This window comes from Argopecten irradians, chromosome 2, assembly GCF_041381155.1.
Source record: "Argopecten irradians isolate NY chromosome 2, Ai_NY, whole genome shotgun sequence".
Lineage (NCBI taxonomy): Eukaryota > Metazoa > Mollusca > Bivalvia > Pectinida > Pectinidae > Argopecten > Argopecten irradians.
Window position 1 is genome coordinate 64,478,223 of NC_091135.1, and position 25,400 is coordinate 64,503,622.

Below are 25,400 nucleotides of genomic sequence, written 5' to 3' on the forward strand. Positions count from 1 at the left end.
TTAGTTCCGAAAGGATGTTTATCAGCTGTTCTGCTCAGCTGATAACGATATACTGACCTCCAATATGTATTGTAGAACACTTCTCCTCTCGGTTTGTCGACAGACTCAGCGACTGTATCACCGATCTGCTGTTTTAAACGCGCATGCACAGGTTGGCCATAATCCAATAATATTAGACGTCGATATTGAGAAACTTCTGATGGGCAATACCGACGTAATGATCAATTAGTATCTCGTCGTGCTATATCTCCATGATATCTAACATTGCTGGAGTAACATCTCCACATGGCGGCAGTCTAAGACAAGAACACGTCCTCAAACTTTACTCCTCGCGATCGTGGCTGTCTTTATATATTTTATAACTAATTATTATGATTTCCATTGCTGCCTGCACCTGTCTCATTTCAGATACAAGTACATGTACATTGTATAACAACGATTGTCATCAATAACTTTCGATTTTACTTATAATTTTCAATTTCAAAATATATTTATTGGTTATACAATAAATATAATTATGATATAGGTCATAAATATAATAAAGTAAAATGCAAAACCTATACAAATCCGTTCCAAAACTTATAATTTCAAATTGAAAAAAAATCTTGATTTTAGTTAGCAATCCCACAGATTTACATAATGTAATCAGAGATTTAGATAACCATTGTTTATAATATTGACCAACTTCATCAAGCTAAAGTACTCAGGCGTTTAATTATACAGGGATATTTATGTATATTGTTGTTTAACAGACATGCACATGTACATTGTAGCACCAAATTCCTGTGATTTACATGTATGTCAAATGGTGTGAGCTGTAGACAAAAGAGAGAAATAAAACAAAAAACAAAAGCTATCAACTAAATACTGTATGTACATCGCAGATAACTGCTGACAAAAGCTTGAGTTGATCATAGGAGATGTTTAGAGATAGTATAGGGAGTTCCAGTCTGAGTTACACAATTACAGCCGTGCTACCCGGACTGAGAACGACGCGTGTATATAAAAATTAAGTCCTTTCTTTGTCAGACAGCAACAAAGGCCAAGATTCCAGATCGTTTTGTACAGGCTGTGATTGATGTGGTTGGTGATGGAAATGTATCCACCACAGATGCCGTTAGGGAACAGCATGGTCATGACGAGTCCTACCATGAGTAAGTATTTATTACATTTTTTCGCAGTAAAATATAAGGTTTTTACGGTGAACCTATTAATGCAATATACTTAACGCCAGTGAAAATATCAATTTTGATATATTCACTCGCTTTTGACCAATCGGAATGCTGCATTGACAGTGAAAATATCATTTTGATTGTTATGTCATTAGTTTGTACACTGATTTGTGTAGAAATGTGACATTATGCAAATAAAAATGCGATGTAATATTGCATGGGCAAAGAACTCTGTGAAATACAATGACAGAAGTAGTAGTGATGGTCTTCTGTAAATGGAAACAAGAAAACAAATGTAATAAATAGAATGTTCCTTGTTTCTTGATGAATAACAATAATATTTCACCTCGTGAGGTGGAAACTTGGATAGTTTCCATTCATGCGAATCTATTTAAGCTTTTAACTATCTATGGTCTATATTGATGCCAGAGCTTTGCAGACAATCTTCATAAAGTGCGTTAGATGATTGTCTGCAAAGCTCTGGCATCTATATAGACCATAGATGCCATAGGGAGATAGTTTAATGCTTATATTTACATTATCAACACACTTTAGGATATCTGCATTAACATTGTTTAAGCTAGACCAGGAAAACCGTTTATCAACGACGATTTAATCCACAAGAATGAACAGCCATTTTGACAGTGATCAGTTGACGTCATCACGTCAGCGTTAGTGACGTCATAATGGTCAAGTTTTGGGTGTCAGTTATGCTGTCATATACTTCACTTTGCCTTAGTTAGTTTATATAGTAGAAGTGGCAAGCAAATGTAAATATATATATCAATAAGCAGTGTAACCTTTGACCTATATTTTTGAGCGTGGCTGACTGTTGAAGTAGTTGAAGTAAAGAACATGCTATGGAAAGGTGATGACTAAAAATTACTGTGTTGTACATACCTTTACATTGGTGATATTGTTGACTTCAGCACCTCCCCACCTGATATCGTTGCTTTTGCTGAGAGTACAGAACATGTGAGTCAGGTGGCCAAACTCTGTAACGACCACGAGGTACCTCTCATCCCGTTTGGGAGTGGTACGGGACTAGAAGGGGGCATCAATGCATTGAAGGTGAGTATGAACAGTAAAAGATTAGGATGTTTTACTACTAGGATAGAGTTTCTAAAATTGTATAATGTAGATTCACTTGATATTCATATCGTTGCATGCAGACTATCTTTAGAATTAATGTCTTGTCTAAACAGGTTTGTGCTTTATGTTACATTGATATTTAGCTACTAAACATAGATTCTACAGACACATGTTCTCTCACATGATTTAAAAAATTTGACCTTGATGTTATAGGGAGGTCTGTGCCTAGATCTTTCCAAAATGAATAAGATTGTGTCGGTGAATGCTGAAGATTTTGACTGTACTGTTGAGGCTGGTGTAACCAGGGTAACGCTCAACAACTACCTAAGGGACACTGGACTTACGTTTCCTATTGGTAAATTATCTTGTCTTATCTTTCTTTATATTTCTTATGTACCACTGATCTTTTAGTAAGCTGTCCGACAAGTTAACCTCTACAGATAATTTAAGGTATTCCAATATCAGGCAAATATTCTGTTAAATCGGACCACAAGTTTGAGCCAGGTTTTTTTCTGTTTTTGGTAGACCCTGGTGCAGATGCTTCTGTGTGTGGTATGTGTGCCACGAGTGCCTCTGGTACAAATGCAGTGAGATATGGAACAATGAGAGAAAATGTCCTCAACATGGAAGTTGTACTCCCTGATGGCCGCATCATCCACACAGCTGGCAAAGGGAGGCGTACCAAGTAAGATACAGTATTTAGGGTTTGTGTTGTGAAATGAGTTATAGCAATATTCAAAGAGTTTGGTTGAAAGAGGTCATTATAGATATCATAAGCTCAGTTATAGGAGTTTCCAATATAAAAGGCTGAATTTTTCTGAGCATCTTGTAGAATCTCTTTATTTGCATGACATTTTAAAGCAATGAAGTATCCCAACTTCAATATAATGTAAAATTAACATGGCTCTTTTTCTGTATGTTGCTGATATATGAACAATTTTGGTGATTGTGAAAATTCATCATTGAGCTAACATAGTCGTATTATAAAGTAAAAATATTTCAAAATAATTAAGTTTACATTTTATACATTTTCCTATACATGGAATGGATGAATAGATATGATACATTTCTGTGATTTTACAGAAAAACCTCAGCAGGATACAATCTCACCAATCTGTTTGTTGGATCCGAAGGAACACTGGGAATTATCACCCAGGCAACACTTCGTCTCCACGGTATTCCAGAGGCTGTAAGTGTAGCAAGAAGACCCATACCAAAGGATTCTTTATAGAGTTATTGGCCCTTTTCCATTTTTTTAGCAAATGCATATGTGTTTACCATGTGGTAATAAAACAATTGCGTAATGTTTCCATTAAAACAATTGTGTAATGTTTACAACAATAGAGTAATGTTTACATTAAAATATAGAGCAATGTTTCCATTAAAACAATTGCGTAATGTTTACATTAAAACAATTGTGTAATGTTTACATTAAAACAATTGTGTAATGTTTACATTAAAACAATTGTGTAATGTTTACATTAAAACAATTGTGTAATGTTTACATTTAAACAATTGTGTAATGTTTACATTAAAACAATTGTGTAATGTTTACATTAAAACAATTGTGTAATGTTTACAACAATAGAGTAATGTTTACATTAAAATATAGAGCAATGTTTCCATTAAAACAATTGCGTAATGTTTACATTAAAACAATTGTGTAATGTTTACATTAAAACAATTGTGTAATGTTTACAACAATAGAGTAATGTTTACATTAAAATATAGAGCAATGTTTCCATTAAAACAATTGCGTAATGTTTCCATTAAAACAATTGTGTAATGTTTACATTAAAACAATTGTGTAATGTTTACAACAATAGAGCAATGTTTCCATTAAAACAATTGTGTAATGTTTACAACAATAGAGTAATGTTTACATTAAAACAATTGTGTAATGTTTACATTAAAACAATTGTGTAATGTTTACATTAAAACAATTGTGTAATGTTTACATTAAAACAATTGTGTAATGTTTACATTAAAACAATTGTGTAATGTTTACATTAAAACAATTGTGTAATGTTTACATTAAAACAATTGTGTAATGTTTACAACAATAGAGTAATGTTTACATTAAAACAATTGTGTAATGTTTACATTAAAACAATTGTGTAATGTTTACATTAAAACAATTGTGTAATGTTTACATTAAAACAATTGTGTAATGTTTACATTAAAACAATTGTGTAATGTTTACAACAATAGAGTAATGTTTACATTAAAACAATTGTGTAATGTTTACATTAAAACAATTGTGTAATGTTTACATTAAAACAATTGTGTAATGTTTACAACAATAGAGTAATGTTTACATTAAAACAATTGTGTAATGTTTACATTAAAACAATTGTGTAATGTTTACAACAATAGAGTAATGTTTACATTAAAACAATTGTGTAATGTTTACAACAATAGAGCAATGTTTCCATTAAAACAATTGCGTAATGTTTACAACAATAGAGTAATGTTTACATTAAAATATAGAGCAATGTTTCCATTAAAACAATTGCGTAATGTTTTCATTAAAACAATTGTGTAATGTTTACATTAAAACAATTGTGTAATGTTTACAACAATAGAGCAATGTTTCCATTAAAACAATTGTGTAATGTTTACAACAATAGAGTAATGTTTACATTAAAATATAGAGCAATGTTTCCATTAAAACAATTGCGTAATATTAACATTAAAACAATTGTGTAATGTTTACATTAAAACAATTGTGTAATGTTTACATTAAAACAATTATGTAATGTTTACAACAATAGAGTAATGTTTACATTAAAATATAGAGCAATGTTTCCATTAAAACAATAGCGTAATGTTTCCATTAAAACAATTGTGTAATGTTTACATTAAAACAATTGTGTAATGTTTACAACAATAGAGTAATGTTTACATTAAAACAATTGTGTAATGTTTACATTAAAACAATAGCGTAATGTTTCCATTAAAACAATTGTGTAATGTTTACATTAAAACAATAGCGTAATGTTTCCATTAAAACAATTGTGTAATGTTTGCATTAAAACAATAGCGTAATGTTTCCATTAAAACAATTGTGTAATGTTTACATTAAAACAATTGTGTAATGTTTACAACAATAGAGTAATGTTTACATTAAAATATAGAGCAATGTTTCCATTAAAACAATTGCGTAAAGTTTCCATTAAAACAATTGCGTAATGTTTCCATTAAAACAACTTTGATTCACTGCTGCTATATGATGTTGTAATGTATTTGACAACTTTGATTATAGAATACATTATCACATATCACTTATTTTCACAAATACATATTTTTTTCAGACAATATCAGCCGTTTGTTCCTTCAATACTATACAAGAGGCTGTAGATTCTACAGTTCAGGTCCTACAGATGGGCATTCCTATAGCTAGGATAGGTAACTATAAAATCTGTAAAGGAAATTCCTTATTTCTACTTAACAGCTTAATTTTTATATTCCAGAATAAAATCAACTCTAGATTAAAGCTTCAGTTTAACAGTCATTGAAGGGCCCTTCTGATGTTTCAATTCTTAATTAGTTAAAATATTTTGACATTGAGGAGAAGAGCTGATAAAAAAAGGATTTATATTATATATGTGTATGTTTCCTTGCCGTAGAATTCCTGGATGAGGTGTCCGTCGATGCATGTAATAAGTACAGCAAGCTGGACATGAAAGTGGCGCCATCTTTATTCTTCGAGTTCACAGGAAGTCCTGACACACTGGATAAACAGGCAGAGGTTGTCAGTAAGTTAGTCCAGCTTAATTGAGTGATCAAGTATTATCGAATGATGAAAAGATCTTGAACTTTTTCCATGTTAGTTATAAACAACAGGTCAGAGATAAAGGATGTTGGATACATTCACTAGGTTTAGAGATAGGATGTTGGATACATTCGCTAGGTTTAGAGATAGGATGTTGGATACATTCGCTAGGTTTAGAGATAGGATGTTGAATACATTTGCTAGGTTTAGAGATAGGATGTTGGATACCTTCGCTAGGTTTAGAGATAGGATGTTGGATACATTTGCTAGGTTTAGAGATAGAATGTTGGATACATTCGCTAGGTTTAGAGATAGGATGTTGGATACATTCACTAGGTTTAGAGATGGAATGTTTGATACCTTTGCTAGGTTTAGAGATAGAAAGTTGGATACATTCGCTAGGTTTAGAGATAGGATGTTGGATACATTTGCTAGGTTTAGAGATAGAATGTTGGATACCTTTGCTAGATTTAGAGATAGGATGTTGGATACATTCGCTAGGTTTAGAGATAGGATGTTGGATACATTCGCGAGGTTTAGAGATAGGATGTTGGATACATTCCCTAGGTTTAGAGATAGGATGTTGGATACATTCCCTATGTTTAGAGATAGAATGTTGGATACATTCGCTAGGTTTAGAGATAGGATGTTGGATACATTCGCTAGGTTTAGAGATAGGATGTTGGATACATTCACTAGATTTAGGTAGGATGTTGCGTACATTCACTATTTTGTCTATATATAACACACACCGACCGGATGTTGCATACAATCACTATTTTGTCTATATATAACACACACCGATCGGATGTTGCATACAATCACTATTTTGTCTATATATAACACACACCGATCGGATGTTGCATACAATCACTATTTTGTCTATATATAACACACACCGATCGGATGTTGCATACAATCACTATTTTGTCTATATATAACATATAACACACACCGATCGGATGTTGCATACAATCACTATTTTGTCTATATATAACACACACCGATCGGATGTTGCATACAATCACTATTTTGTCTATATATAACACACACCGATCGGATGTTGCATACAATCACTATTTTGTCTATATATAACACACACCAAACAATTTTATTCCTTGCAACACTTTATTGTCACTAAAGCAAATTTGTAATAAGTTAAGATCAGGAACCTGAATGATTATTTAACTGTAAATGTATCGCTTTGCAGAGGATATTGTATCCATGAACGGCGGATCTGAGTTTAAGTGGGCATCAGATCCTGAGGCAAGAAACCATCTTTGGAAGGCTAGACACGACATTCTGTACGCCTGTATGGCCCTCAAACCTGGCAGTAAGGTAGGCATGACATTCTGTACACCTGTATGGCCCTCACACCTGGTAGTAAGGTAGGCATGACATTCTGTACACCTGTATGGCCCTCACACCTGGCAGTAAGGTACACATGACATTCTGTACACCTGTATGGCCCTCACACCTGACAGTAAGGTAGGTAAGACATTCTGTAACTCAGTATGGCCCTCACACCTGACAGTAAGGTAGGCTGTATGGCCCTCACACCTGACAGTAAGGTAGGCATTCTGTACACCTGTATGACCCTCACACCTGGCAGTAAGGTAAACATGACATTCTGCACACCTGTATGGCCCTCACACCTGGCAGTAAGATAGGCATGACATTTTGTACACCTGTATTGCCCTCACACCTGGCAGAAAGGTAGGCATGACATTGACAGTAAGGTATACATGCCATTCTTTACACCAGTATGATCCTCACACCTGGCAGTAGGGTAGGTATGACATTCAGTACACCTGTATGGCTCTCACACCTGACAGTAAGGTACACATGACATTCTGTAACCCAGTATGGCCCTCACACCTGACAGTAAGGTAGGCATGACATTCTGTACACCCGTATGGCCCTCACACCTGACAGTAAGGTACACATGACATTCTGTAACCCAGTATGGCCCTCACACCTGACAGTAAGGTAGGCATGACATTCTGTACACCTGTATGGCCCTCACACCTGACAGTAAGGTACACATGACATTCTGTACACCTGTATGGCCCTCACACCTGACAGTAAGGTAGGCATGACATTCTGTACACCTGTATGGCCCTCACACCTGACAGTAAGGTAGGCATGACATTCTGTACACCTGTATGACCCTCACACCTGGCAGTAAGGTACACATGACATTCTGCACACCTGTATGGCCCTCACACCTGGCAGTAAGATAGGCATGACATTCTGTACACCTGTATGGCCCTCACACCTGGCAGTAAGGTAGGCATGACATTCTGTACACCTGTATGGCCCTCACACCTGACAGTAAGATAGGCATGACATTCTGTACACCTGTATGGACCCTCACACCTGACAGTAAGGTAGGCATGACATTCTGTACACCTGTATGACCCTCACACCTGGCAGTAAGGTACATGACATTCTGTACACCTGTATGACCCTCACACCTGGCAGTAAGGTACATGACTAAGATAGCATGACATTCTGTACACCTGTATTGCCCTCACACCTGGCAGAAAGGTAGGCATGACATTGACAGTAAGGTATACATGACAGTCTGTACACCTGTATGATCCTCACACCTGGCAGTAGGGTAGGTATGACATTCTGTACACCTGTATGGCCCTCACACCTGACAGTAAGGTACACATGACATTCTGTACACCTTTATGGCCCTCACACCTGACAGTAAGGTAGGCATGACATTCTGTACACCTGCATGGCCCTCACACCTGACAGTAAGTAAGTAGGCATGACATTCTGTACACCTGTATGGCCCTCACACCTGACAGTAAGGTAGGCATGACATTCTGTACACATGCATGGCCCTCAAACCTGACAGTAAGATAGGCATGACATTCTGTACACCTGTATGGCCCTCACACCTGACAGTAAGGTAGGCATGACATTCTGTACACCTGTATGGCCCTCACACCTGACAGTAAGGTAGGCATGACATTCTGTACACCTGTATGGCCCTCACACCTGACAGTAAGATAGGCATGACATTCTGTACACCTGTATGGCCCTCACACCTGGCAGTAAGGTAGGCATGACATTCTGTACACCTGTATGGCCCTCACACCTGGCAGTAAGGTAGGCATGACATTCTGTACACCTGTATGGCCCTCACACCTGGCAGTAAGATAGGCATGACATTCTGTACACCTGTATGACCTCATACCTGGTAGTAAGGTAGGCATGACATTCTGTACACCTGTATGGCCCTCAAACCTGGCAGTAAGGTACATATGACATTCTGTACACCTGTATGACCCTTACACCTGGCAAAACTGGTAACACATGACATTCTGTACACCTGTATGGCCCTCACACCTGGCAATAAGGTAGGCATGACATTCTGTACACTGTATGACCCTCACACCTGGCAGTAAGATAGGCATGACATTCTGTACACCTGTATGGCCCTCACACCTGGCAGTAAGATAGGCATGACATTCTGTACACCTGTATGGCCCTCACACCTGGCAGTAAGATAGGCATGACATTCTGTACACCTGTATGGCCCTCACACCTGACCGTAAGGTAGGCATGACATTCTTTACACCTGTATGACCCTCACACCTGGCAGTAAGGTAGGCATGACATTCTGTACATCTGTATGGCCCTCACACCTGGCAGTAAGGTAGGCATGACATTCTGTACACCTGTATGGCCCTCACACCTGACAGTAAGATACACATGACAGTCTGTACACCTATATGGCCCTCACACCTGGCCGTAAGGTAGGCATGACATTCTTTACACCTGTATGACCCTCACACCTGGTAGTAAGGTAGGCATGACATTCTGTACACCTGTATGGCCCTCACACCTGGCAGTAAGGTAGGCATGACATTCTGTACACCAGTATGACCCTTACACCTGGCAGTAAGGTACACATGACATTCTTTACACCTGTATGACCCTCACACCTGGCAGTAAGGTAGGCATGACATTCTGTACATCTGTATGGCTTTCACACCTGGCAGTAAGGTACACATGACATTCTGTACACCTGTATGACCCTCACACCTGGCAGTAAGGTAGGCATGACATTCTGTACACCTGTATGGCCCTCACACCTGGCAGTAAGGTAGGCATGACATTCTGTACACCTGTATGGCCCTCACACCTGGACAGTAAGGTAGGCATGACATTCTGTACACCTGTATGGCCCTCACACCTGGCAGTAAGGTACACATGACATTCTGTACACCTGTATGACCCTCACACCTGGCAGTAAGGTACACATGACATTCTGTACACCTGTATGGCCCTCACACCTGGCAGTAAGGTAGGCATGACATTCTGTACACCTGTATGGCCCTCACACCTGGCAGTAAGGTACACATGACATTCTGTACACCTGTATGGCCCTCACACCTGACAGTAAGGTAGGCATGACATTCTGTACACCTGTATGGCCCTCACACCTGACAGTAAGGTACACATGACATTCTGTACACCTGTATGGCCCTCACACCTGGCAGTAAGGTAGGCATGACATTCTGTACACCTGTATGGCCCTCCACACCTGGCAGTAAGATAGGCATGACATTGACTGTACATGCCTGTATACACCCTCACACCTGGCAGTAAGGTAGGCATGACATTCTGTACACCTGTATGGCCCTCACACCTGACAGTAAGGTACACATGACATTCTGTAACACCTGTATGGCCCTCACACCTGGCAGTAAGGTAGGCATGACATTCTGTACACCTGTATGGCCCTCACACCTGGCAGTAAGGTAGGCATGACATTCTGTACACCTGTATGGCCCTCACACCTGGCAGTAAGGTAGGCATGACATTCTGTACACCTGTATGGCCCTCACACCTGACAGTAAGGTAGGCATGACATTCTGTACACCTGTATGGCCCTCACACCTGGCAGTAAGATAGGCATGACATTCTGTACACCTGTATGGCCCTCACACCTGGCAGTAAGTAGGCATGACATTCTGTACACCTGTATGGCCCTCACACCTGGCAGTAAGGTAGGCATGACATTCTGTACACCTGTATGACCCTCACACCTGACAGTAAGGTAGGCATGACATTCTGTACACCTGTATGGCCCTCACACCTGGCAGTAAGGTAGGCATGACATTCTGTACACCTGTATGACCCTCACACCTGCAGTAAGGTACACCTGTATAGCCCTCACACCTGGCAGTAAGATAGGCATGACATTCTGTACACCTGTATGGCCCTCCCACCTGGCAGTAAGGTAGGCATGACATTGACAGTAAGGTATACATGTCATCCTTTACACCTGTATGATCCTCACACCTGGCAGTAGGGTAGGTATGACATTCTGTACACCTGTATGGCCCTCACACCTGACAGTAAGGTACACATGACATTCTGTACACCTGTATGGCCCTCACACCTGACAGTAAGGTAGGCATGACATTCTGTACACCTGTATGGCCCTCACACCTGACAGTAAGGTAGGCATGACATTCTGTACACCTGTATGGCCCTCACACCTGACAGTAAGGTAGGCATGACATTCTGTACACCTGTATGGCCCTCACACCTGACAGTAAGGTAGGCATGACATTCTGTACACCTGTATGGCCCTCACACCTGACAGTAAGGTAGGCATGACATTCTGTACACCTGTATGGCCCTCACACCTGACAGTAAGGTAGGCATGACATTCTGTACACCTGTATGGCCCTCACACCTGACAGTAAGGTAGGCATGACATTCTGTACACCTGTATGGCCCTCACACCTGACAGTAAGGTAGGCATGACATTCTGTACACCTGTATGGCCCTCACACCTGGCAGTAAGGTAGGCATGACATTCTGTACACCTGTATGGCCCTCACACCTGGCAGTAAGGTAGGCATGACATTCTGTACACCTGTATGGCCCTCACACCTGGTAGTAAGATGGGCATGACATTCTGTACACCTGTATGACCTCATACCTGGTAGTAAGGTAGGCATGACATTCTGTACACCTGTATGGCCCTCAAACCTGGCAGTAAGGTACATATGACATTCTGTACACCTGTATGACCCTTGCACCTGACAATAAGGTACACATGTCATTCTGTACACCTGTATGGCCCTCACACTTGGCAATAAGGTAGGCATGACATTCTGTACACCTGTATGGCTCTTACACCTGGTAGTAAGGTACACATGACATTCTGTACACATGTATGGCCCTCACACCTGACAGTAAGGTAGGCATGACATTCTGTACACCTGTATGGCCCTTACACCTGGCAGTAAGGTACACATGACATTCTGCACACCTGTATGGCCCTCACACCTTGCAGTAAGATAGGCATGACATTCTGTACACCTGTATGGCCCTCCCACCTGGCAGTAAGGTAGGCATGACATTGACAGTAAGGTATACATGCCATTCTTTACACCTGTATGATCCTCACATCTGGCAGTAAGGTAGGCATGACATTCTGTACACCTGTATGGCCCTTACACCTGGCAGTAAGGTACACATGACATTCTGCACACCTGTATGGCCCTCACACCTTGCAGTAAGATAGGCATGACATTCTGTACACCTGTATGGCCCTCCCACCTGGCAGTAAGGTAGGCATGACATTGACAGTAAGGTATACATGCCATTCTTTACACCTGTATGATCCTCACATCTGGCAGTAGGGTAGGTATGACATTCTGTACATCTGTATGGCTTTCACACCTGGCAGTAAGGTACACATGACATTCTTTACACCTACGTATGACCCTCACACCTGGCAGTAAGGTAGGTATGACATTCTGTACACCTGTATGACCCTCACACCTGACAGTAAGGTACACATGACATGCTGTAACCCAGTATGACCCTCACACCTGACAGTAAGGTAGGCATGGCATTCTGTACACCAGTATGACCCTCACACCTGGCAGTAAGGTAGGCATGACATTCTGTACATCTGTATGGCTTTCACACCTGGCAGTAAGGTACACATGACATTCTGTACACCTGTATGGCCCTCACACCTGACAGTAAGGTAGGCATGACATTCTGTACACCTGTATGGCCCTCACACCTGGCAGTAAGGTACACGTGACATTCTGTACACCTGTATGGCTCTCACACCTGGTATAAGGTACACATGACAATGACATTATGTATACCTCTATGGCCCTCAGATAATTAGACTCTTTTTCAGCCATTCTCTACAGATAATTAGACTCTTTTTCAGCTGTACTCTACAGATGATTTTTCTTTTTCTGTCATACTCAACTGATAATTTGATTTTTTTTTCAGTCGTACTCTACAGATAATTTGTCTTTTTCAGCCATACTCTACAGATGTCTGTGTACCTATCTCCAGCTTACCAGAGGTCGTGGTGAGGTCAAAAGAAGCTATACAGAAGGCTGGGGTCATAGGTCTGTTCATTCTCTTATTGAGTTAGGATAAGCTTTCTTTATGCTTTGTTCAAATAAGTGCTACCTGCACTCTATTGCAATATATGGTGATCTGTTCTTTATAACTTAAGTTGTCTGAAACAATTTATAACTGTTTTTGTTAGCTCACCTGGCCCGTCGTCCATCGTCCGTCCGTCCATCAAAATTTCCTTTAAATCGCTACTAGTCATAGAGTTTTGCATGGATTGTAACCAAATTTGGCCACAAACATCCTTGGGAGAAGGGGAACAGAACTTGTATAAATTTTGGCTCTGATCCCCCGGGGCAGGAGGGGCTGGGCCCAATAGGGGAAATAGAGGTAAATCATATAAATCGCTACTTGTCCTAGAGTTCCCCATGGATTATAACAAAATTTGGCCACAAGCATCTTTGGGGGAAGGGGAACAGTACTTGTATAAGTTTTGGCTCTGACCCCCCAGGGGCAGGAGGGGCAGGGCCCAATATGGGAAATAGAGGTAAATCCTATAAATCACTACTTGTCCTAGAGTTCTGCATGGATTGTGACCAAATTTGGCCACAAACATCATTGGGGGGAAGGAGAATATAACTTGTATAAATTTTGGCTCTGACGCCCAAGGGGGCTGAAGGAGCGGGGCCCAGTAGGGAAAATACAGGTAAATCCTATAAATCTCTACTTGTCCTAGAGTTCTGCATGGATTGTGACAAAATTTGGCCACAAACATCTTTGAGGGAAGGGGAACAGAACTTGTATAAGTTTTGGCTCTGACCCCCCGGGGGCAGGAGGGGCAGGGCCCAATAGGGGAAATAGAGGTAAATCCTATAAATCGCTACTTGTCCTAGAGTTCTGCAGGAATTGTAAACAAATTTGGCCACAAACATCCTTGGGAGAAGGGGAACAGAATTTGTATAAATTTTGACTCTGACCCCTCAGGGGCAGGAGGGGCGGGGCCCAATAAGGGAATTAGAGATAAATCTTATAAATCGCTACTTGTCCTAGAGTTCTGCTTGGATTGTAATTAAATTTGGCCACAAACATCCTTGGGAGAGGGGGAACATAACTTGTATAAATTTTGGCTTTGACCCCCTGGGGGCAGGAGGGGTGGGCCCAATAAGGGAAATACATGTAGAGATAAATCTTATAAATCGCTACTTGTCCTAGAGTTCTGCTTGGATTGTAACTAAATTTGGCCACAAACATCCTTGGGAGAGGGGGAACATAACTTGTATAAATTTTGGCTTTGACCCCCTGGGGGCAGGAGGGGTGGGGCCCAATAAGGGAAATAGAGTTAAATCCTATAAATCGCTACTTGTCCTATAGTTCTGTATGGATTGTAACCAAATTTGGCCACAAACATCCTTAGGAGAAGGGGAACAGAACTTGTATCAATTTTGACTCTGACCCCTCAGGGGCAGGAGGGGCGGGGCCCAATAAGGGAATTAGAGGTAAATCTTATAAATCGCTACTTGTTCTAGAGCTCTGCATGGATTGTAACCAAATTTGGCCACAAACATCCTTGGGAGAAGGGGCACATCACTTGTATAAATTTTGGCTCTGACCCCCTGGGGGCAGGAGGGGTGGGGCCCAATAGGGGACTTCGAGGGAAATATTCAAATTCCTTCAGAAAAGAAACAATGAACCTGTATTCAGTACATTACTTGGCATTACAAACCAGGTGAGCGATACAGGCCCTTTGGGCCTCTTGTTTTGTTCCATGTTTGATCTTATCAAGGAAGCATTTCTGTTGCTGAGCATGCTGATGAAGTTCACTTCATGGAAACCTGCTTAGCCCAACCCTTGTTTTAAGCTAAATTGTCATTGCTGCCCTTACATCCCCCAGGAGACGATATTAAGGATATATAAATAGGAAAGATGCATGTAACATTTGTTTAATATTTTTAAAAAATGGTAACTCGGCCAAAACGATATTTTTACTATAAATGCTGTGTTCTGACTGGTCAACATTGAATGAAAATATCAAAACTGATATTTTCAAAACTGATATTTTCACTCGAGTGAAAAATACCACATATATTTTCTCAATAAAACCATATATTTCACTGAAAAATGTATTATAGTGAATTATTATACCTCACTTTCATTTGGAATGTTCTGCTTGGATTAAACTTGATCACATGAAATTGAATAAGTTAATGTTTCACCGAGATTGGAAGGCGAAGGAAATAACACCAGGAAAATAACCCCTGAGGGAAATAACCCCAGGAAAATAACCCCTTGGAAGCTCCGCATATGATAGGAAGTTGAAGTCATCTGCAACGTCAACCAACAATGGCAATGCTGTTGCTTATTTATTTGCAGCCCGACGAATTTAGCAATGTTGTTTGAAAATATCTTCATGAGTTTTTTTACCAGAGATTTTTTTCTTTTAATTTTGTTCGCTATTATAAAATAGTTATGTCCCTATGTGTCGGGATACAATTGTCTCCCTGGAAAAAGTTATTTTCTCTCGGGCTTCGCCCCCTTACAAAATGATTTAGTAACAAGTATAATTCAAAAACAACATATGAAAACAGTATCAATTGATGCACATCAAGCTTTTATTACATGAACCCAGTGCATGCGTGTTTGTAAATTGCATACATGTACATGTACTCCATTATACATGTAGCTTCATGTCTTAAGGACACAGTCAGTTAAATGTACAGTTTGTTCTGCGTTGAAATAATACACTTCGACGTCAAACATATATAAACAGATTCAGATTGACATTAAGATACATTATCTTATGCTTAGTACTACATTCCGTAAAATAAAAATTGTATACATACAGTAGGATTAGCCTAGGCCTAATGTTGTAAGTAGCCTAGGTGGAATTTTAATAATAAATATCAAACGTATTCACTATTAAATGGCTCCAGACGCTTAGTGAATGTTATTCGATTATTTCCTACTCTCCTACCGTGTTTATATTGAAACTTTAAAAACTTAAACTGTAGTCATCAGCTGGAAGTCATCATCATCGTTGTTAGAAACCGAAACAATCAATGCAACGTTGTCACATTTTGTGGTTACGCTTCAAACTCAGGTCATCAAAGCGTTTGTTTCAAAGTGCCAGGAACACGAAGGGTTTTGGTAACGTAGACGATAACGGTATCTAAAAATAACCGTGTAATATACTTTTTCTATAAACTACTTCCGGAAAAATCGTGCAATATAGTTTTTTATCGGTGATCACGTGGCATGTATTTGACCAATGAGAAGTGACAAAAAATCCAGAAATATAATAAACCATATTATAAAGTGATTTATTACATAATTTGTTTACATCAATTTATATATGAGGAAATATAATATTTTCAGCTATTATCCTGTGATATATACCGTATTACAAAGTGATATATACCATATTACAAAGTGATATATACCGTATTACAAAGTGATATATACCATATTACAAAGTGATATATACCGTATTACAAAGTCAAAGTGCCAGGATTACAAAGGGTTTTGGTAACGTATACGGTATCTAAAAATAAGTGATATATACTTTTTCTATAAACTACTTCCGGAAAAATCGTGCAATATAGTTTTTTATCGGTGATCACGTGGCATGTATTTGACCAATGAGAAGTGACAAAAAATCCAGAAATATAATAAACCATATTATAAAGTGATTTATTACATAATTTGTTTACATCAATTTATATATGAGGAAATATAATATTTTCAGCTATTATCCTGTGATATATACCGTATTACAAAGTGATATATACCATATTACAAAGTGATATATACCGTATTACAAAGTGATATATACCGTATTACATAGAGAATACATGGTTAGTATCTTACAATACAAGGTTTATTTTGGTGCGAGACTTAGGAAAGCCAAGATGACGAGGCTTTGCTGAGTCATCTCGGCTTTCCGTGACGAGCACCAAAATAAACCTTGTATTGTAAGATACTAACCGTGTATTCTTTTTATCCTGCAACCATTATGCCATTCAAATGAAAGCAAAGTGACAGTTATTTACTTGGTTTCGTTCGAATCGAGACACTTCTTTGATGCGGAGGTAAAGATTCATTCACTAAACTGAATGAGAGTGTACTCCTTTTTACTGCAATGGGAAATAAATAAGCGCATTCGCAAACAGTAACCGTAATCCTATTCAGCGTGATATATCGCTGAAACAAAATAAAAACACTCAAAAAACAATAAATACCCATGAAAGAATTACTTTACAATACATACATTTGCCATGAGCCAAGAAAAAGACGACACCACCATTCGAGATTTTCGATATCGTAAAATGACGTCATTCCGATGAATGTGACGTCACATTTTAGCAGGACTGAATGACGTTTCATTCACTAGAAGGTTCAAGTTTTGGTTCAAGTTAGAAAAAGTTCCGTTAGATATGGAACAAATTCACGTGATCGTATTGATGGATAAAGCATTTCGTATTGACGGATAAAGTACAAGTTTATCCGGCAGTAGTTATCGGTCAGTATGTGGGACAGTTGCAGGATAAAAAGTGATATATACCGTATTACAAAGTGATATACCGTATTCGACCCAATAAGCGCCCATGTCCCTATAAGCGCCCTCCCCCATTTTGAGGCCTCGAATTCAATTGTCCACGCATAAATAAAGACCAAAACTACAAAATACTGTCTAGATTTGCAATGATTTCGTCTTATTAGCACCTTTTCATTTTTTTCAATTTTTTAAACGCCCTGGGCGCTTATTGGTTCGAATACGGTGTACCATATTGCCTCTGTTGACGTTCCCCTCCGTGGCCTCCTTTGGATTACGAGTGTTTTCTCATTACCAGGTCCAATTGTCGGCCATGTTGGGGACGGTAATTTCCATGTGTTTTTCCCCACGGATCGCTCCAATCCTGAGGAAGTGAAGAAGATCAGCGATGTTTCCGTGTATATGGCTGAGTAAGTGTCAACTATCTCTTTTGTAGATGCTTCCATGGTCGGCCATGTTGGAGATGGTAATTTTCATACACTGTTTACAATCGACACTGAAAATAAAGGGGAAATAGATTTGGTTAAAGACTTGGCAGATACCATAGCTAAGTAAGTTAAAAGAAAGATTGATTTAAACTCGAAACATCATTTTGAAATCATGCAAACAGGATGAGGTTTCCATAGTACACAATGTGACATCATCATGTGCAGTTTGTAAGTTTCTTTTAGAAAAAGGATGTAACAGGCTCACACAGTCTTGATGCAACAATCGGTGTTTACCTGTGAAGTCAGATAATCTAATATGTAAATACACTGGACGAAAAAGACGGTCAAAACAGTTTCTTTAAAATAATAGTACCTAGACAGAAAAGCTTTAATACTAATTTAGATGAAAAAATGCTGATTATATAGAGGTTTCAAAACAACAAGTGGTTGCTAGATATGGAATTTATTCCACACAAGTTATTTACAAAAGATACAAGCTTTAGCTTTTTAGGTCATCTGACCTATTGTCATCATGCACCGTCCGTCGTCGTCCGCCGTGCATAAACTTTTCATTCAAACGACTTCTTCTCAAGACCGAGAAGGACCAGGGTACTGATATTTGGCCTGTAGCATGCTTGGATGAAGGGCTACCAAGTTTGTTAAAATAAATGACCTTGACCTTCATTCAAGGTCACAGAGTCAAGTAGGCTAAAAATCCTTTAAACAACTTCTTGTTAATAACTAAGAGGCCTAGAGACCTGATATTGGGCCCATTACATGCTTGCATGAATGGCTATCAAGTTTGTTCAAATGAATGACCTTGATCTTTATTCAAGGTCACAGAGTCAAATAGGCTAAAAATCCTTTAAACAACTTCTTGTGAATAACTAAAAGGCCTAGAGACCTGATATTTGGCCTGTGACATGCTAGGATGAAGGGCTATCAAGTTTGTTCAAATGAATGACCTTGACCTTCATTCAAGGTCACAGAGGTCAAATAGGCTAAAATCTTTAAATGACTTCTCCTCAAGAACCAAAAGGCCCAGGATACATATATTGGGTCTTCAGCATGCTGAGATGAAGGGCTACCAAGTTTGTTCAAATGAATTACATTGACCTTCATTCAAGGTCACAGGGGTCAAATAGGTTAAAATCTTGAAACGACTTCTTGAGAATAACTAGGAGGCCTAGAGACCTGATATTGGGCCTTTGACATGCTGGGATGAAGGGCTACCAAATTTGTTCAAGTGAATGACCTTGATCTTCATTCAAGGTCACAGAGGTCAAATATGCTAAAATCTTTAAACGACTACATTGTGTTGTGCTAATAGTCAGATGACCGTTAAGGCCCATGGGCCTCTTGTTGTAACTTACGGTTGTGGAATAAATTCCATATCCAACAACCACGTGGAGTGTGACCTGTTTCTATCACAATTAAAAAGGTCAAAAAAGTAATATCAACATGATTTTCCAGATGACACGGGATACCATCAAACGTAAGTCTGTAGGATACGAATTACTTCAAATGGTAAATATGGGACAAAGAAGTAATTCCAACCGTATGGACAAAAAAATTATCAAATTTTCGAGGCGATCTGCCCCTTTATCAAGACACACAAAACGAACACGATTACATAATATGATGCGAGCAGTAATACGGGACAATGAAATTAGACAAATATTCAACAGCACAATGGAGCACAATGAACCCTTCGGCAAGTGGCAGCCGAAGGCTGGATCTTTTTGGTAGATCAGTCCTTCGGCTGCCACTTTTTTTTAAATTGTGAATTTTATGGCCCTGGGGTCTCACGTTTCCCTCTAGGGAGGGGGTGAAGTTAACTATAGTTTATAAAGGGAAAACACATTTATGAGCATTTTTTGCTCAATTTTCATAAGAAATGAGTCAAACTCGGTTAGAATTATTAGCCTGAGATTGTTTTTTAACATCATATCCATATTGGTTCATGCTCACCCCCTTGGGGCAGAGGGTGGGGCCGAAAAGGGGTCAAATAGGCTAAAACTTCAAAAATCGCCTTCTAAAATTCTGGAAATGGTAGAATCAAACACTTTTTTTATCCCCCGCCCAACGAAGTTGGCGGGGGATATACAAATGGGTTCCGTCCGTCTGTCCGTCCGTCCGTCCGTCTGTCTGTCCGTACGAATGGTTTCCGGAGCATAACTTTAAAACCAGTAGAGATATTTCCACGAAACTTCATACACACATTGGTCTTATGGTCTAGTAGTGCCTTTTGCTATTTTTAGGTTTTTATTTTTTGCATTTTTTCCGTAACCATGGAAATATCGCTGAAAATATCATATTTTTGTACCAGGTTCGTTTCTGGAGCATAAATCTAAAACCAGAAGAGATCTTTCCACGAAACTTCATAGACACATTGGTATTATGGTCTAATAGTGGCTTTTGCTATTTTAAGGTTTTCACTTTTTGTACTTTTTTCTGTAACCATGGAAACATTGCTGAAAATGGCAGATTTTTGTGTAAGAATCGTTTCCGGAGCACAACTCTAAAACTAGTAGAGATATTTCCATGAAACTTCATAGAAACATTGTTCTTATGGTCTAGTAGTGCCTTTTGCTATTTTTAGGTTTTATTTTTTTGCACTTTTTCCGTAACCATGGAAACATTGCTGAAAATATCATATTTTTGTACCAGGTTCGTTTCCGCAGCATAACTGGAAAACCGGTTGAGATATATGCACGGAACTCCATAGGCACATTAGTCTTATGGTCTAGTAGTGCCTTTTGCTATTTTAAGGTTTTCACTTTTTGTACTTTTTTCTGTAACCATGGAAATATTGCTGAAAATGGCAGATTTTTGTGTAAGAATCGTTTCCGGAGCACAACTCTAAAACCAGCAGAGATATTTCCATGAAACTTCATAGACACATTGTTCTTATGGTTTAGTAGTGCCTTTTGCTATTTTTAGGTTTTCACTTTTTGTGGGTTTTTTTCTGTAACCATAGAAACATTGCTGAAATTATCATATTTTTGTAGCAGGTTCATTTCCGGGGCATAACTCTAAAACCAGCAGAGATATTTCCACGAAACTTCATAGACACATTCTTTTTATGGTCTAGTAGTACCTTTTACTATTTTAAGGTTTTCATTTTTTGCACTTTTTCCGTTACCATGGAAACATAGCTGAAAATATCATGGTAAATGATAAATGTTACTTTGCAAAACTCCACCCATCTTTGTGTATATAGTCTAATATAAATGTCAAGGCTGTATACCTGATTCAACAATTGCAGCCCCGCTCTACTTGAATTATACTCCATCTTTCTTTAGCTCAACTTCCTTTTTCCTGGTTTTTTTTTCATACACATAAGTCTCCACAATCAAACTTACTCCAGCTTTGACATCTCCATTGGCAGGGGATCTGAATGACTATGTCCTTGTTTTAGGTGGAAAGGTCTTAAGGTGTTTTATAAAAAAGTGTTAATATATGACCCTGGAGTCTAACATATCCCCCTGGGGAGGGGGTCAAGTTTTTCCTAAGCTTATATAGGAAAAACACATTTATGAACATTATTTGCTCAATTTTCATAGGAAATGAGTCAAACTTGATGACAATTATTAGCCTGAGATATAGCATTTTAACATCCATATCAGTCCCCGCTGATCCCTTCTGTGATCACAGGGGCGGGACCATATAGGGTCAAAATGACTAAAATTTCAAAAAAATCTTGTGAGTTCTCGTGTTTGATGGAAGCAAATACTCTTCATAGATTAAAAAGTCAAATCTATAAAATCATTGGCTGACTTCAAGGACCAGTATGTAGTGTTTATATGTCTTTGTTTCATTCTATATTCGAACTCTGGTAGCTGTTAAGGCCCATTGGCCTCTTGTTTTTCTTTTAACAATGTCCATAGACCAATATTCTGTGAAATCTCTTTACAGATATTCAATCATACAAAATACTAATGAGCCTCATTTTAATGTTACCAGGATCGCCATGGAGTTGGACGGAACCTGTACAGGGGAGCATGGTATCGGGATGGGAAAGCGTGGCCTCCTACAGCAGGAGATCGGAGATACAGGAATGGAAGTAATGAAACAGCTGAAGGCAACGTTTGATCCAAAAGGAATCATGAATCCTGGGAAAGTCTTTTTTGAATGAAAATAACAGTTATAGCGTGATTGCATTGATAGATAAAATTGTTCAGGGAAGTGATATTGATACTCCACACAAACAAACTTAGATGTTTCAGGGCCACTGTGGGTACCCGTACACCGGATATTGGTATCGACGAGGCGAGGCCTGTCGCAACAAGGATACGTTTTACAATATTTGCACAATTCTAATGTAATTAATGTATCTGTAACTATTGTCCAGTTCAAGCTTATTATATATCGCGTCCGTATGCAATCTGTCTACCCCCAGCGTCATATATTTATTGAGGAATAGACAGGAATCCAGGGTCACCTGTAGGGGGGTACCGCAATGAAATCGACTGTGAACTATTGTTCGTGATATTGAATAACCATCTTGTTCCAGGTTACAATTTTTGGGTTGTATAGACGGGTTATGATGGGAAGTTCATGTTGAGGCCAATTTCGTACTGTCGTGGCCACGGATGTTTCAACAAGACGACTCAAAATTTAGCTTGTGTACGGGGGCTTGTTAAACTAGTGTACGGGGGCTTGGTTTATGTGATAAAACTGGTGTACGGGGGCTTGGCATAACTAAAATGACAAACTTAACAATATGTTTAAAACAGATAGCGTCTAGTCGTCCAAAAGACAGATGTAAAGTTTTCCTTTGACGTCTATGTGTTCGTAGATCTCGTGTAAAGATGCCAATGGAATAGTAGGCCTACCAGACGAAGATGATGAATGTTGGTTAGTCTGTAGATTTTGTATACAATATCAGTTTGTTTGTTTGCTGGCAATTTTGTTAAATTCTTTAACGGAGGGGATCATTTTGAGGGAGGAATGTACTCGTATTAACCATGTAGCGCAATAAGAAATACAACTTCACCTGGTGGAAATGTCATAATGTAATAGTAATAGTAAATTTTACTATTAAATTGTAAACCATGGCTAAGAATACGTATTTCCATTTTTTCTTTTTTTTTTCTTTTCGTTTACAGGTGCTGGCCGTTTACATTTGTTTTTACTGTCCGGAAAATTTCGATACGTTCCGTATGGCTACCTGCCACCTGATTGAATGTCATAGTGACTTGACATTAGAGCTACGTCGACGGGAAAATAATAAGAAGCGCGTGCATACTCATCACACCCGAGCTCTGTAGAGAGGAGGGCAAAACAATACCTGTTATTGACAAGGTCGGAAAAATCCACATTTCTAGGAGAGATGTTGTACCGAAAGATAGCCCATTCAAGAAAGATATCTAAAGATAATGTTTAAAGATGCTCCACCACTGACAAGTGGTATATTTTCACTATGAAAATCGGGAGCAGACGATTTAGTATTTTTCTTCAGTTATAAAAGTTACTTACTTTACACCATTACCACCATTGAAAAGTTTGAGCTTTTAATTTTACTTCAAGTTAAAAATATGAAAAATAATTAATTGTTTCCCGAAAAAAATCCGTGACACTATATTCTATATGGAATGAAGTACTGATTGCGTATGCACCAAAGGCGAAATAAATTATTTTATATTATTTTTTGTGTTAATTAGGCATATATAAACACGATTAAATACCAGTTATTGTTCAAATGATGAATGCCATTTATGCTCTGTCGGCGGTGGAGCATATAAATACTTAATACTTTATGTTGCCCAGGCTTAAATTAATTGAAAAGAACAGTTTTTTGCCTGAATTGATCAAAATCATAATGAATAATCATTCTACATTGCGTATCATTTCAATCAGTAATTTGATTAATCATATAGAACGTTATATATTGCTATTTAGAAAGAAATATTTGACTTAAAAAGCTGCGTTTCTCAACTCATCAATCAATTTTCCGTACAATCGTCAACCAAGCTGCCGTACAATCAACATCCAAGCCCCCGTACACTTGATTTTTAACAACAAGCAAGCCTCCGTACACAACGTGATTTTCACTTATTTATTTCGTAATCTTCATGACCTCAAATTTGTCATCGGGGCGTGAGATGCTTTCATATGACGTGAATTAGCCATAGAAAATGAATTCCGTTATCAGGAAAGCATTAAATATCTATATCAGTGATTTATTTTAAACCGTCTTTTTCACTGCGGTACCCCCTACATGTGACCCTGGATTCCTGTCTATTCCTCAATAAATATATGACGCTGGGGGTTGACAGATCGTATACGGACACGATATGTAATAAGCTTGAACTGGACAATAGTTACAGATACATTAATTACATTAGAATTGTGCAAATATTGTAATACTTATCCTTGTTGCGACAGGCCTCGCCTCGTCGATACCAATATCCGGTGTACGGATACCCACAGTGAGGGCTATTCCAGTAAACACCAACCTGTATCAAAGCTGTACTTGGTGTCTATATAGCATCAATATAATAACACACACCAACCAAACACTAGTACTTGGTGTCTATATAGCATCAATATAATAACATACACCAACCAAACATTTGTACTTGGTGTCTATATAGCATCAATAACCTACACCAACCAAACATTAGTACTTGGTGTCTATATAGCATCAATAACCTACACCAACCAAACATTAGTACTTGGTGTCTATATAGCATCAATAACATATACAACACCAACCAAACATTAGTACTTGGTGTCTATATAGCATCAATAACCTACACCAACCAAACATTAGTACTTGGTGTCTATATAGCATCAATAACATACACCAACCAAACATTAGTACTTGGTGTCTATATAGCATCAATAACATACACCAACCAAACATTAGTACTTGGTGTCTATATAGCATCAATAACATACACCAACCAAACATTAGTACTTGGTGTCTATATAGCATCAATAACATACACCAACCAAACATTAGTACTTGTGTCTATATAGCATCAATAACACACCAACCAAACATTAGTACT

General features: G+C 38.6%; 1 protein-coding gene across 2 annotated transcripts; it reads left to right on the top strand.

Moving 5' to 3' along the window:
* LOC138316218 (probable D-lactate dehydrogenase, mitochondrial) lies at positions 1-24,708 on the top strand. Of its 2 annotated transcripts, none has more exons than XM_069257805.1 (12): positions 1-151; positions 1,030-1,154; positions 2,102-2,243; positions 2,478-2,619; positions 2,790-2,949; positions 3,348-3,453; positions 5,579-5,672; positions 5,894-6,022; positions 7,250-7,377; positions 13,367-13,457; positions 18,390-18,504; positions 22,348-24,708. In XM_069257805.1, exons 1-12 carry the CDS (start codon positions 65-67, stop codon positions 22,517-22,519), a joined length of 1,491 nt encoding a protein of 496 aa, XP_069113906.1. In that variant the 5' UTR covers positions 1-64; the 3' UTR covers positions 22,520-24,708. The 2 variants fall into 2 exon arrangements, with proteins under 2 accessions (XP_069113906.1, XP_069113907.1); XM_069257806.1 differs by lacking the exon at positions 18,390-18,504 and adding an exon at positions 18,252-18,363 and having other exon boundaries at positions 22,348-24,707.
* The last annotated feature ends 692 nt before the right edge of the window (positions 24,709-25,400 follow it).